General features: G+C 48.1%; 1 protein-coding gene across 1 annotated transcript in view; it reads right to left on the reverse strand.

Annotated features, from left to right (window-relative positions):
* Positions 1 to 14,694, reverse strand: part of UBR3 (ubiquitin protein ligase E3 component n-recognin 3) — a 390,465-nt gene that overhangs the window by 191,818 nt on the left and 183,953 nt on the right. Inside the window, exon 21 of the mRNA XM_082260312.1 lies at positions 6,236 to 6,337. Within this exon, the coding sequence (XP_082116438.1) occupies positions 6,236 to 6,337 (102 nt within the window). The remainder of the gene's footprint in view (positions 1 to 6,235; positions 6,338 to 14,694) is intronic.

Here is a 14,694-nt window from a genome sequence, read left to right on the forward strand (position 1 = left end):
GGTACAAAAAAATCACTTTATTGAAAAAAAACTGGATCTTTGTCTTACCATAAAATCCTTTTCTCTGATGCTCATTGACATACACAGCTCCATATCTTCTTTGATCCGTGAGTTATGCTGCTCTTCCTAGGAGTAGGAAACTAGGTGGAAAAAGAGGTTAATAAAAAGTTAACAAAGCTTAACTACACCTAAGGGGCAGTCCCAGGAGGTATACTCCCACTTCCTGCTCTAGGATCTCAGTTTGGTAACAAGCAGTGTCAGAAGAATATATAACCCAACTCCACAGAGGGGTGGGTGCTGTGTCTGTCAATGAACATCAAAGAAAAGGATTTTACGGTAAGACAAAAATCCAGTTTTCCCTTTCGTTCATTGACAGACACAGCTCCATATCTTCTATGACCCGTGGGACGTCCCAAAGCAGTGTCAACATGAGGGGTGGGAAGAACACAGCAATAAAAATACTTCCCAAAGGCTAAATGTAGCCAACCAGGTAAAACAGGAGCTCAACCAGTAACAACTGGAGCTCACCTGACAAAAAAGTACACCCTCACAGAGGACTAATCCTCTCCAACAGTGGCTGGCAAAACCTTGTTGCCAAAAGGAGGCATCCGCAAATGCCAACACATCCACCTGATAAAATCTTGTGAAAACGCGCACAGACGACCAGGTGGCCGCCTTGCAAACATGCACCACTGACGCTTGATGACGGAAGTCCCAAGGAGGCACTAAGCGCCCATGTAAAATGCACCATAACAGGGAAAAAGGAGGATCTTGACCCTTAATAGAATAGGCCTGCACCACTGCCTGCCTATCCATCTGGAACTGGTCGCAGCAGACGCGGCCCGCCCCTAACAGGGTCCATCCATAAGGACAAATGGGGAATCCGAGTTTTGGAATGACTCACTTGTCACCAGGTACACCCCAAATGCCTGAGCCACATTCAAAGAATGTAAGGCAAGCTCTTTAGGGTGCTTAGGCTTTTATGTAAATGGAAACCAGAAACGACTCTAGGAAGGAGAAACTGGCAAAGCCGAAGCACCACTTTATCTCCGTGAACACCCAAGTAAGGTGAACGACAAGACAAGCTGCCAGCTCCAACACCCTACGTGCAGAAGAAAAAGCCACAAAGAAGACTACCTTCTGGGACATGTAAGCACAGGATTCTCGTGAATATTTTCCAACAGCAGTTTCTGAAGAACCGACAGCACCAAGTGGAGATCCCACGAGGGCAATTGAGACCGCACTGGGGAGCCAAGTGGCGAACCCCCCGATCAAAGGTGGGAACCACTGAAAACGTAGTCAAAGGATGATGAAAGAAAACCACAAGACCAAACCTGGCCCTTGGTGGTACCAGAGGCCAGACGCTGCTCCACACCTCGTTGTTGGAAAGTCAAACTCCGAGTCACCGAAAAAGAAGCAAGGGTGACCCCCAAGAGATTCACATCCGCAAAGTATGCACTTCAAACATGATGGTAAATCTACCTAGAAGTAGATTTACTAGTTTACAGCAGCGTGGGAATCACAGATTCAAACAACCCTCTAGCCTTCAACACCTGGCTTCAGACAGCCAAGCCGGCAAAGCCAGCAACTGTAGAGCAAGATGGAAGATTGGCCCTTGAGCCAACAGATCTCCTCTAAGAGGAAGTCTCCAAGGAGCATCGGCGACCAACCGTATCAGATCTGCGTACCAAGACTGGCTAGGCCAGTCTGGAGCCACTAGGATGGCCATAATCCCTTCTGCCTCGAGCCTACGCAGAAGTCTTGGCATAAGTTCTAGAAGAGGAAAGACTTATATCAGATGATACTGGACCCAAAAGGAGCCACCCAGAGGATCCGAAGACTGTGCCACAAACCCAAGCACCTTCCTATTGAGACAAGAGGCCAACAGGACCACCTCGGGAGTTCCCCATCTGAGACACAACTGATGAAACCTCCGGAGGAAATGTCCAGTATATCGATCGGCGGTATGGATTCTTCCAGAGTCCAGACTCTCTAAACACGTTCTGTGCCAAAATACCGCCACCCCACTCGATTAGGCTGGCATCCGTGATGACCAACGTCCAGTACAGGGGAAGGAAGATTTACCCTGTCAAGGCGCTGGAGAACTAAGCCACTGAATCAGGGAACCTCTCATACCCTGGCTCAACTGGATCAGATTACATAGAGACTGAAGATTCTTGCCCTACATGGCAAGAATATCTTTTTGCAGAGGTCTCGTGTGGTCAGATTTTTTAAACTCGTCCCATGGAAGGCTGAGACCAGAACAGACCCAGATAGTCCAACTAGGTGGACAGAACTGGAGCCAATACCTGGAAATGTAATTTCCAACCTAACTCCTGCAGAGTCCCCACAGTTATCTCCAGGTTGTCCTTCAGAGCAGTCAGAGACTGCTCGCAGAAGAAGATCATCCAGGTACTCCAGTATCGCAATTCCCCGCTGGCACAACAAAGTCAACACCGGGGCCAATACTTGCGAAAACCAGAGGGCTTGAGGTGAGACCTCTTGATAATGCTTCTTGCCCACAGCAAGCGGAGGAAGCACAGATGACTGTCATAATGTATATCAGATTATGAAGGTAAACGTTCTTACTATCGACAGAGGCCAGAAGATCCCCCTGATGTAGGGATGCCACTACTGTACGAATTGACTCCATTCAAAACATCTGTACCTGCACGAAGCGGTTCAGAGCTTGAGGTCAAAGATTGGACTAACCTTGCTTTCCTTTCTGAGACCTGCAAACATGAAACAAACCTTCCGAGATCCGAGACCGAAACAATCACCCTTTGTACTAGAAAGTCTTGCACCGCCCTGAAGAGACCTCGCAGGCGGCCTGGTGATAAACGCAGGTTGGAAGGAAAGAATCTCTCTGGAGGAGAAGATCGAAAATTTGATCTTGTAGCCGGACCGAATCAGCTCGTGGACCCACTTGACTTTAATCCGGGAGATCCACGGGTGTGGGAACAAAGACATCCTCCCCCACCCCAGATATGGGTGAGAGCCCCCCTTCAGGCAGAAGGGGTGTTTGTCTGCAGGACTGGAAAGACCCGCTCTCTGCATACCAGACCAGGTCCTCATGGAACCTCCGGAGGAGGTCTTTCCAGGGAGACTCTTAACAGACGACTCCCCACAAAGGGAAGATCACATAAGGCCATCTGGAAAGTCTGGTCCGCAGACCAGCATTTTAGCCATATAATGCGCAGAAGGATCATTGATGTCACAGACAGCCCATAGACTAAGGAAACCGCATCCAGAGAGGCATCACAGACTAACTGTAACCTCTGGACCAACTAGTCTACCAGTTCTGCAAAAGCAGGAGGAATCTGTTCCCCCTCCAGAACCTGCCGCAAAAGCTTTGCCCACTCGGGAAAGTCCGGGAAACCATGCTACGGTGAACACCGGCCTAAGGACCGAACAGGCCACACAAAACATGTGACGGACCAAAGTCTTGGTTCTCCCATCAAAAGGATCTTTTAAAAACCGGAGACTCCTCCACCAGAAATAGGACAGAATTATTCAGCCTGGAGGCCTGAGCCACAGGTGGGACTACCCACGGATTCAACAGAGACTCTTCAAGGGATACCGCCATATTGCATTTAGAACAACTCCATTGACTCGTGCCAATTTTGTCATAGTAGGCGGGAAAAGGGAAATACCTTGCCCCTTTAGGGGATCTGCAGGCCCCAAGGGGACCAGCGCCTCTGACGCAGCAGCTGCATCCCCCATGTTTAAAGTTTTCCTGCACCGATACAATCAGTGCATCCACTAACGCCCTTGCATGCGCATGAGCAGTAAAAGAGGAATCATCCTCACCATCAGAGCACCCGAAGTGCATGGATGCAGACCAAGCAGAGTCGCTATATGCTAAGCTCACCCAGAGAAAATAACAAGCAGGGGAGGTCGCCGACCATAGTCCTGCAAGGAGACGCCGGGTAAACGTCCACAAAAGGACGACCTATTGGACCTAAGGGTCGCCCTCCATAGAGGACATAATAGGACATAGCCCCCAAGAAAGGGGAAGAGGGGGCCCGCCGTGACGCAGATACAATAATAGCTGCTTCACTTAGCTAAAAAATACAGTTTCAAGGTAAGTTGCGGATCCGCCGGCAGCTCTGTTAGCTTGATCAGCTGGGACAGCTCGGTTAGGAGCTCAGACAGCTTGATTAGTCGCCTGGACAGCCAGCTCGGTCAGCTGCGAGTAGGCCGCAGACACAGCCCAGTAAGCAACAACCACATCCATTCACCCCCCCCCCCTTACAGGAGCAAGTGGCAAAGCAAGCGCCTACCTCACCCGGGGGGGGGGGGAGTAGGGGCCAAAAGACCATTGTGACTGTTAGAGGGGCTAGGGGGAATGTAAGGAAACCCGGGGGTCTGACCATCCCAAGGAGAGGCCCATGTCCACCCTAAGGGACCACACTACTTACCACACCTTGGAACTGGCTGGGCACCACTCCTGCCAGACCACCTTCCCATCTTGGAATGGGGGGTGTTGCGGACTAGAGGTACGACCAGGTTGTGTGCGTCCTTGCAAGGTGTTTCATTCGCAGGCCAGTCCCCGTCCAGTGGGACTATGTCGGGCCAACATAGCACGGGGCTGAGGCCTGCACGCGCTCACTGGCCAGTTTGGAAAAACCGTAAGGATCTAAGATATCCAGTCCGTCGCCCAGTCCAGCAGTTGATTGTAGTCCTCACAGTAACAGAAAATATTAAAAGAAAATTCAGCTTAAAAGAAAAAAAAATGCCAGGACCAGAGATCCCAGCAAGAAGCTAGATCCTTACTACTGACTTGGCAGAAAAAAACTGAGATCCTAGAGCAGGGAAGTGGGAGTATACCTCTTGGGACGGCCCCTTAGGCGTAGTTAAGCTTTGTTAACCCCTTTTTCTGCTTAGTGTCCTACTCCTAGGAAGAGCAGCATAACCCGCGGGTCAAAGAAAATACAGAGCTGTGTCTGTCAATGAGCGACAGAGAAATTATTATTAGGTATTAAAAATCAATCACATATCAATATTTAAATAAGTACCCTGAAAGATACCACAAAAATACCATAGCCTGCAGTCCTCCTTTAATCTCTGCCTTAAGTCAAAGGGAGGATAGAAGGCTAGGTTCACACTAGTGCAGTGTGATTTTGAGCTACATTCCCACTAGTGCAGTGCAACTTGCGGTGCATTGATACTTTTTTTTAATGCACGTTTAACTACTGTGATTCATCCTGGCTGTCAGTCAGCAGGGATGAGTCATTAGTTAGGGAGTCAGCACCTGCTGGCATCCTAACAAGCAATGACCCCTTACTGCTGTGAGCAACAAGGATGAGTCCTCGGTTTTTAAAGGGCCAGCACCTGCCAGTATCCTAACAGCGATGATCGTGGATTGCCCCTATCATGTCATTGGTTGAGGTCTCCGAGGGCCGGCATGTGTCATCATAGGTGTTGGAGTCACCTGGTGACCTCACCAGTGGATGACCTCACCCCCTATGACATGGGGTGGCGTTTCAGGTGATGTCAGATGTGAGTGGTTGTGTTTGACAGACTTTTTTTTTTCACTTTCAGAAGACTGGTGCCGGGCATACATTGTGATTGACAATGGATTTACAATCAGGGGACTTTTTTTTTTTTGTTTTAAATCGGGTCAGGTTTTTTTATCTGCTTTTGACATTTTTTTTGGTGAATGAGTAGGTGTACCATATACCTTATACTCATTCGAGGGGGCAGGATCTGGGGGCACCCCTTGTTAAAGAGGACTTCCAGATTCCGATACGCTACCCACTGGGACCCCACAACCACTGGGCCAGGTTTATGAGGAGGAGGCCCTTGTTCTTATCAACATGGGAAAAGGGTGCTTTGCTTGGAGGGGGGGGGGGGGGGGTTGACTCACCGGCGGGTGCTGGCTTCTAACAGCCAGCACAAATCACATACAAAAATACATTGAAAACCAATGTCAATGCAATTTTGGTGTGTTTCCATTGAAGTAGCACAGGACACTTCCCCCAAAGTTGCATTGCAGCTTCCCTGCATTGACGTGAACAGGCAACACTTGATGCAATGTTATTTTCATTGTCACACTATTCAGTGTAACCCAAGTCACATCTGATATCAGTAGTGAACCAGCCAAAAAAGTTGAATGGAAAAAAGGAAGATAAATCAAAAGGGCAGGTGCAAAGTAAACACCGAAACGTACAACAAACCAGTGTTATTATGCAGAAAAAAGACATTAGGAAACAAATTAAATCGACTTCATTACCTGGTCAGCAGGCTCTTCCTGAGAGTCTTCTAGCCCCAGCTCTATCAAATAGAGAACCATGCAGAGGACATGTTCGGACATATTCTGATGATCCATCAAAATCTAAAATAAATAGCAGAATAAAATGTACTATCTCTGGTCTAGTCTTCACACAATGGTCAGGACGTCAGCACGTTGCAATGACCCAGCTAACAGTTGGTTTTACCTCTGACTGCACATGATTACATTTACCCCATGACCCAGAGGTGGCATTCGCTGCACAAGTTTAAAATAAGACATCTATAACATCCAGCTAAACAATGAGTGTACAGTTATTTTGTCAATACACTCACGAGACATTTTTTGTACATGGTTTACAAGAATTGTCCACCAAAGAAAATGAAAAAATAAATACACACTGAGGATTTAAAATTAAAGTAGCCTATTGCAAAATGTATATCATTTTTGATGTAATGTATTTTTTTTTTTTTTTAATGGGTTGACCCTTTTAACCCAAAAATGTAAGCCTCATAAAACATGTTCTATGCACTGGAAGTATTATATGAGATTGATAATTGTGAAGTACTCAAGTTCCACAACAAAACCACACTGTCCTTCATAAACATTTTTTTTTAGTGAAGTACCCAATAGCTGTGTCAGCATCATTCTTTTTGTAAGGAAAGAAAAACATTTAACCAAGGGATTTATTATCTAAAGTGTTTAAGGATCCTTTTTCACAGTTTTGCCAAGTCTACACTCCAATGTCTACACTTTTCCTATTAACAGTGCCTAAACAAGAGCACAAAGCTGTGTGTCCAAAAACTTAATGGTTCTCAACAACTGTCAGTAGACCCCAGTGAGCAGAGGTTGTGGCATTACAGGCCAGGCTCACATACGTAATATTTTACACCCGTATTTAGGGTGTAAAATGTTCCAGCTTGTTCTCCGCACACCCCCTCACCCAGTCCCATTAGGGCTCTTTCACACGGCCGCTCCGATTTCTTCTTCCGCTGCGGCACTTTTTTTTTTTTTTCCACGGACACGGATGACACTTGTGTCATCCGCTCCGTATGTCCGCATATCATCCCATCCGTTTGCGGATGATATACGGACATAATGTATGTCTATGGGGATTTCGGATGTCAGCGGATGACACCGCTGACATCCGATTTTGCATCCGTTCCGTTTTTTTAACAGAAGAAAAATAGGGTTTCGGTTCCGTTCCAAAAAACGGAACAGAACTGAAAGGACACAAATCGGCTATCCCATTGACATGCATTATGTCCGTATATCACCCGCAAACGGATGGGGTGATATACAGACATACGTAACGGCAGTGTGAAAGAGCCCTTACAACGTGTGGCGAATAATTTCCCACGCGGCCACTATCCCATTTTAAATAATCGGCGTGGGTGCATCCTTCATTTACAGAACTCTGTGAATGAAGAAACTACAACTCCCGTCAGCACTGATAATTGCCCTTGAAGTTCATTAAGGCTTCCTTCACACCTGATTGCAGGCAGAATTTTCACGATTCAGCCCGCAAAATCAAAACGCTACAAAATGCACGAAGCGTTTGTGATGCCATTACTTCCTAATGGCACCCCAATCATGCCACGATTTTGCCGCGATTGTCGCACAGTAAAATGTGCTGCAATCGCAACACGCAATGCTGTTGCCCAAAAGAAGCCATTTTGAGCCTCAAGCGCGACAAAATCGTGGTGCGATTGACGTGCCATTAAGAAGCAACGGCATTGTAAACACGTCCCGCATTTTGCAGCGATTTGAAATCGCCCCCTATCAGGTGTGAATGAAGCCTTACACTTCCTCCAGCTTTCTGACAGAAAGCCTGTACAGAGGTACAGACAAGAAAGTTGAAGGACGTGTCTGCAGAAGTCGGACATTGCACCCGAAATCCATTGATCGCAGGTGCAATACTTTGCAAAATGATGTGCATTTATAAATATTTCCTTAACGGTGGGTTTATCCTTTAAAAACTAGGGCTGACTGGAGCCACATACACTTCGTAAAGTGAATGTTCCCTTAGCTGGGTGAAATACCCAAACACGTGCAAGGAAAATAAATAGTGTGTTTTTTGACTTACCATAAAATCAGAAATGTATAGTAACTAAGTAGAACTACTTCACTACTGTACTTAAGTACCGAAAGGCGGTATCTGTACTGAGTAGAATTTTTTTCTCCTACTTCCACTTTTACTTCACTACATTTTTTCAATGATTTCAATACTTCTACTCTGATATTTTTTTTTTTTGTGCTGCATAGTTACTCATTACTATTATAAAAATTACCACTGCCAGAACAGTAGATGGCAGGTTTCATGAAGCTCAAAACATGTGTATTATCAGCGCATACGAAAATAAATGCTACTGCGTTCATAAATAAAAGCTGCATTTGAAATAATAAAAAACAATATGATGTTCAAACTTTTGACTTCTTTCTAATAACTACATAACACAGTACTTGTACTTTCAGTACTTGAGTAGCAATTTTTTTTTCAAAACTACTAGTACTTTTACTTTTAGTACTTGAGTAGCAAAATTAAAAAAAAAACTACTTGCAATACTTAAGTACAAAAAATGTTGAATACTTTAGTACTTCTACTCAAGTCACTTTTTGATCGAGCACTTCCACTTCTACTCAAGTCACTTTTTGATCGAGCACTTGTACTTTTACTCAAGTATTGGTTTAGAGTACTTTATACAACTCTGCATAAAATCCATTTCTCTGATGTTCATTGACAGACAAAGCCCTTCATCTTGATGACCGTAGGGTTATGCTGCCCCCTACAGGAGTAGAACACTAAGCAGAGAAAAGCTTAGGCACATCTATGGGGCAGTCCCTGGTGGTATACTCACACTTTCTGCTTTAGGTATTTCCTTTTGTAACAAGCAGTGTCAGAAGAAAAACAACCCAACTCCAAAGAGGGGCGGGTGCTGTGTCCGTCAATGATCATCAGAGAAATAGATTTTACGGTAAGTCAAAAATCCCATTTTCGCTTTCATTCATTTATGGACACAGCTCTTCATCTTCATGACTGTAGGGATGCCCCAAAGCAGTGGGGTGGGAACAGCAGAAAACAAACTTCCCAAAGGCTAAACATAGCCAACCAGGTAACATGGAGCTCAACTGAGAACTGGAGCTCACCTAAAAAAAAACACCCTCAAAGAACAAATCCTCTGAAACGGCAGCCTGCAAAACGTTGCGGCCAAAAGAAGCATCTGCAGATGCCAACACATCCACTTCATAAAACCTTGTGAATATGTGCACAGACGACCAAGTAGCCGCTTTGCAAACTTGCACCACTGACGCCTGATGACGTAAGGCTCAGGGGGCACTAAGCGCCCGAGTAGAGTGCGCCCTGAAAGGGAAAGGAGGAACCTGACCCTTAACAGAATAAGCCTTAACCACAGTCTGCCTGATTCATCTAGAAATGGTCGCAGCAGAGGCAGCCAGCCCTATGTGAGGTCCATCCGTGAGGACAAACAGTGAGTCTGACTTTCGAAACAACGCCGTAGCTGCCAGGAACACCCTGATTGCCCGAACCACATCCAAGGAACGCAAAGCAACTTCCTTAGGATGCTTAGGCTTAGACAGAGGGAAGGCAACACAATGTCATCATTCAGATGAAAATCGGAGATGACCTTTGGAAGGAACGATTGACATGGTCGAAGAACCACCTTATTCCTGTGAACAACTAGATAAGGTGAACGGCAAGACAGGGCCGCCAGCTCAGACACCCTGTGTGCCTAAGTGAGAGCCACCAAAAAAGACCACCTTCTGGGACAAACATAAGCTGGGTAACCTCCCGAATATTTTCAAAGTGAGGATTCTGAAGAACTGACAACACCAAATTAAGGTCCCAAGGCAGCAATGGAGACCGCATCAGGGGAGCCAAGTGTCTCACTCCCTGGAAAAAAGTACGCACCAAGGAGTTTGAGGCCAACGGACGTTGAAAGAAAATCGCCAAGGCTGAAACCTGGCCCTTGATGGTACTCAAGGCAAAACGTTGCTCGACCCGTCGCTGGAAGAAAGCCAAGACCTGAGTCACTGAAAAGGAGCGAGGGTGAACCCCAAAAGACTCGCGCAATGTATGTCTTCCAAGTACGATGGTAAATCTTCCTGGAAGTAGACTTCCTAGCTTTCAAAAGCATAGGAATGACCGAATTAGAAAACCCTCTATCCTTCAGCATCTGGCTTTCAATAGCCAGGCCATCAATGCCAGCAACTGTAAAGCAGGATGGAAGATCGGTCCTTGAGACAGCAGATGGGAGGGAGTGTCCAAGGAACATCAGCGACCAGCCGTACCAGATCGGTATATAAAGACCGGTGAGGCCTGTCTGGAGCCACTAGAATGGCAGGAATCCCTTCTGCCTCGATCCTGCGCAGGAGTCGTGTCAGAAGCTTGAGAGGAGGAAAGGCGTATATCAGACGATAATGACTCAAGAGAGCCAATAGGGCGTCTAGGGAATCTGTGGTGTTGGCTAGAGGGTCCCGGGACCTTGCCAGAAACCTCTGAACTTTCCTGTTGAGGTGAGAGGACAACAGGTCCACCTTGGGAGTCCCAGACCGGAGACACAACTGACTGAACACCTCCGGATGAAGTGACCATTCGCCTTGGTCCAACGCCTGTCGACTAGATCGACAGATAGTCAGCCTGCCAATTTTCCTACCCTGGAATGTGTACAGCAGAGAGGGCTGGAATGAACGGTTCGGCCCATCTTAGAATGCCGGCTAGTTCTCGAGCCACCAGAACACTTCTCGTGCCCCCTTGGTGATTGACATGTGCCACGGCCGTGGCACAGTCCAATTGAATACCTACCGGACATCCCTGGAGACGTACTGTCCAATGATCCAGCCAAAGCCTGATTGCTCGGAGCTCCAGTACATTGATTGGTAGCCTGGACTCCAGAGTCAAGAACCCTTGAGCACAATCCATGCCGAGGACGCCTCCCCACCCGGAGAGGCTGGCAACCGTGGTGACAACCGTCCAGTACAGGGGAAGAAAGTGGATGCGAGAAAGTCCCCCTGATGTAGGGATGCTACCACCGTGCGAATGGACTCCATTTTAAAACTTTTGTACCCACACAAAGCAGTTCAGCGCCTTGAGGTCCAGAATTGGACGCACCTGGGAACCGTAAATAGGTTTGAATAGAAACCTTGAAAGCGCTCGGATAATGCCGGGACAATCATTCCTTGAGACAGCAAGTCTTGCACTGCCCCATATCGATCTGGGGATAAGTGCGGGTTGGAAGGAAAGAACCTTGCCGGCGGGTATGATCAAAATTCCATCTTGTAGCTGGATTGAACTACTTCATGGACCCACTTGTCCTGAATTAGGAGGGTCCACGGATACGGAAAACAGCGAAGGCGTCCCCCACCGCTGATACGTGTGAGGGCTCCCCTTCATGCAGAGGGGTTTTTGTACGCAGGCCTGGCAGACCCCAATCTTGGTTTGCCTGACCAAGACTTCTTGGAACCCCCAATGGAGGCCCGGAAGGGTTTTGATCCCTTGTCCTGAGATCGTGAGGAAAAAAAAAAAGGCCGCTTGTGACCAGAAAAGGAGGGTCCCTGTCTGCGATGGGACTCCTTACCCTTGGAAGCCTGAGGAAGACTCTTTCCCCCTGCGAGGCCTTTGATGATATTATCCAAGGACGCTCCAAACTTGCGATCTCCCGCGAATGGAAGATCGGACAAGGCCTTCCTAAAAGCCTGGTCCGCGGACCAGCATTTCAGCCAGATAATGCACCGTAGGACCACCACAGAGACAGACAGTCTGGAAAGCAAGGGAGCTGCATCCACAGAAGCCTCACAGACTAACTGTAGCCCTTGGTACCAATTGACTCGCCAGCTTCACAAACTCAGGAGGGAGCTGTTTCTCCTCCAGCTCCCGGCATAAAACTTTTGCCCATTCAGTCACAGCTTGTGACACCGGGGTGATGGTAAACACCGGCTTAAGTGCCGACCCAGCCACAGTAAACACATGGCGGGTCAAGGTTTCTGACCCAATATCAGCCGGATCAGATTGACCAGAGACTCTTCTACCAGTATTACCGTGGCTTTATTCAACCTGGAAACCAGAGAGTCCACTACAGGAGGTGCCGTCCATTTTTTAAGGAGGGACTTATTGCAAAACACTTTGGGATTGCAAAGGTGCGTTTTGGGGACCCCCACTGTTTTGAGACAATATCGTCAAAGAAGGAAGAAAAGGGGAACACCCTTGCCGCTTTGGAGGACCTGTGGGTGCCAAAGGTGACCCGCACCTCTGATGCTGCATTAGTCGCATCTTCCAAATGTTACGTTTCCCGTACTGATATAATCAGTGCATCCACTAGCACCTTTTCATGTGCGACTACAGGAACAGAGGAATCATCCTCAGTATCTGAGCACGTGGGGTGTGTGGACGTAGATCCCGAAGGGTAACTGGCATCCGCACTGGCAGATTCAGACCCTGGATCTTAAGACACAGAGAAAGCAGGTGAAGGCGGGGGCGCTTTTTGGTAGCCCGTTTTCCCAGGACCAAACCCACTTTGGACTCAAAGGACTCTAGGACCGCCGTCAGTGCAGCCCGTTGTGGGGCCCCGTATCCTCAGGGTGGATTAGGTGGTGAAACGTGTTTCAGTGAACCCATGAATGGGGCTGGATTCTGCACCACAAGTGGAAAACACACTGTAAGGGACACCCCCATGACGCTATCCGCACCATAAGGCCCAGCACAGCACTACCGCTGTATAGCAGCAAGAGCGAGAGGGAGCACCAGGCACTCCCCACCACCGGACAGCTCACAGCAAGCTTCTGCGGAGGGCACGGCGATCGGAAAGAGGAATGTCTGTTATTAGCACTAGAGGCCGAGGACTTCCACGGCCGAATCGCCGTCCATCTGAGCTCCAAAAACATGGCAGCCGCTATTTTCAATGGAAAACTAAAGGAAAATGGCTGCCGAGGCTACACATACATGGCTGGCAATTAGTAGCAAACCAGGCTACAAGAAAATGGCGGACCCACACAGTGATACGCCGCTCCCTGGTGGGGGTGCCTGGACAGGCACCCCCACCAGGCCCATCCCCATCCCCCTAAAGGAGCGATTGTTTTGGGCACTGGCGGTGCGCTACCCCTTACCCAACCCCATCATCGCACCCCAATTTACCTAAGAAAGGTATGTCCACCCGGGGGGAGGGGGGGTGAGCAGATGGGGGCCAAAGGAAACAGAGACCACCTAGCTGGGGGGAGGGGAGACACTATAGGGAAGGAGGGGAACCAGGGGGTTCCGACCATCCCATGGAGGGGCCCTGAACCCGCTGGGGGGGGGGGGGTGGGACAGCTACCTACCACACCAGGAACAGGATGGGCCCCACTCCGGACAGGACATCGCTCCATCGTAATGTGGGTGCTGTCGGCCAGGAGGAAACACTGCGACTCAGGCTGAAGCCAGTTCGTATGCGCCCTCGCGAGATGTTTAACTCGTAGGCCAGACCTGTCCAGTGGGGCTATGTCGCGGCTGACCTAGCGCGGAGCTGTGGTCTGCGCACGCTCGCTGGCCTGACAGGGGAGGGGCCCTAAGGATCTAGATTATCCAGTTCGTCGCCCAGTCTGGCAGTTGATAGTAGATTCTCACAGTAAGGGGGGAGTGTTACCACATATACACATGGAAGGGGTGCCCACATCCCAATTATTGCAAACAATAACAAGAAAACCCCCTAAGAGGTGGGACTTTGAAGGACAACAATAATAATACTTGTAAAAAACAATGTGAAGTTTATTGAGAGATCAAAGACAAAAATATATAAATATATACATGCGAATAGTGATACAATGAAACGGTTGAGCACAATGAACCCGATTCCTGTATAAACAGTGAAAATGTACCAACGCGTTTCGAGGGATCAAATACTTTTCCTCTTTATCAGGGGTAGAGGATAGTGGGTAAAGAAGTATCCATAAGGAATGCTCAACCAGAGCATCACATTGCATGTAAATTAAAACCAACAACAGGAGGGATTGGTCAGATGTTCAGAGCAGCCAGACCACCATGTAGGGAGCCAGGTTTGGCCCATTGGAGCAGTGTCCTACCAAAAGGGTCAGTAAGAACCTTTAAAAAGGTGGTTGACTACACAAGGGGCCACTTGTTGCCAGAGGTCAGCAAAAATAAAAATGTTCATGTAACCAGGGCTGCTGGTGATGTTGGTAGATGTTAAGCTTGTGCTTGAATACAGCCAAACAACATCCCCGCAGCTGAGTATAGCACCAGGGCTACACAAAGATGGATGCCCATGCAAAATAGGAAGCTGCAGGGAAAATGGCTGCCCCATGCACGTCTATGGGGAAAAAAATTCCATTGCCCACACCTAAGATGGCGGCGCCCACGGCGCACCATGCCGTTAGGGACTGACACATGAAGGCCTCAGGAACCACAACAGGGACCAGTAAGCCCAAGGTACCATGTCTCTCACACTCACAACCCC

The sequence above is a fragment of the Pelophylax lessonae genome (genome assembly GCF_965119305.1).
Source record: "Pelophylax lessonae genome assembly, chromosome: 6".
NCBI classification, from domain to species: domain Eukaryota; kingdom Metazoa; phylum Chordata; class Amphibia; order Anura; family Ranidae; genus Pelophylax; species Pelophylax lessonae.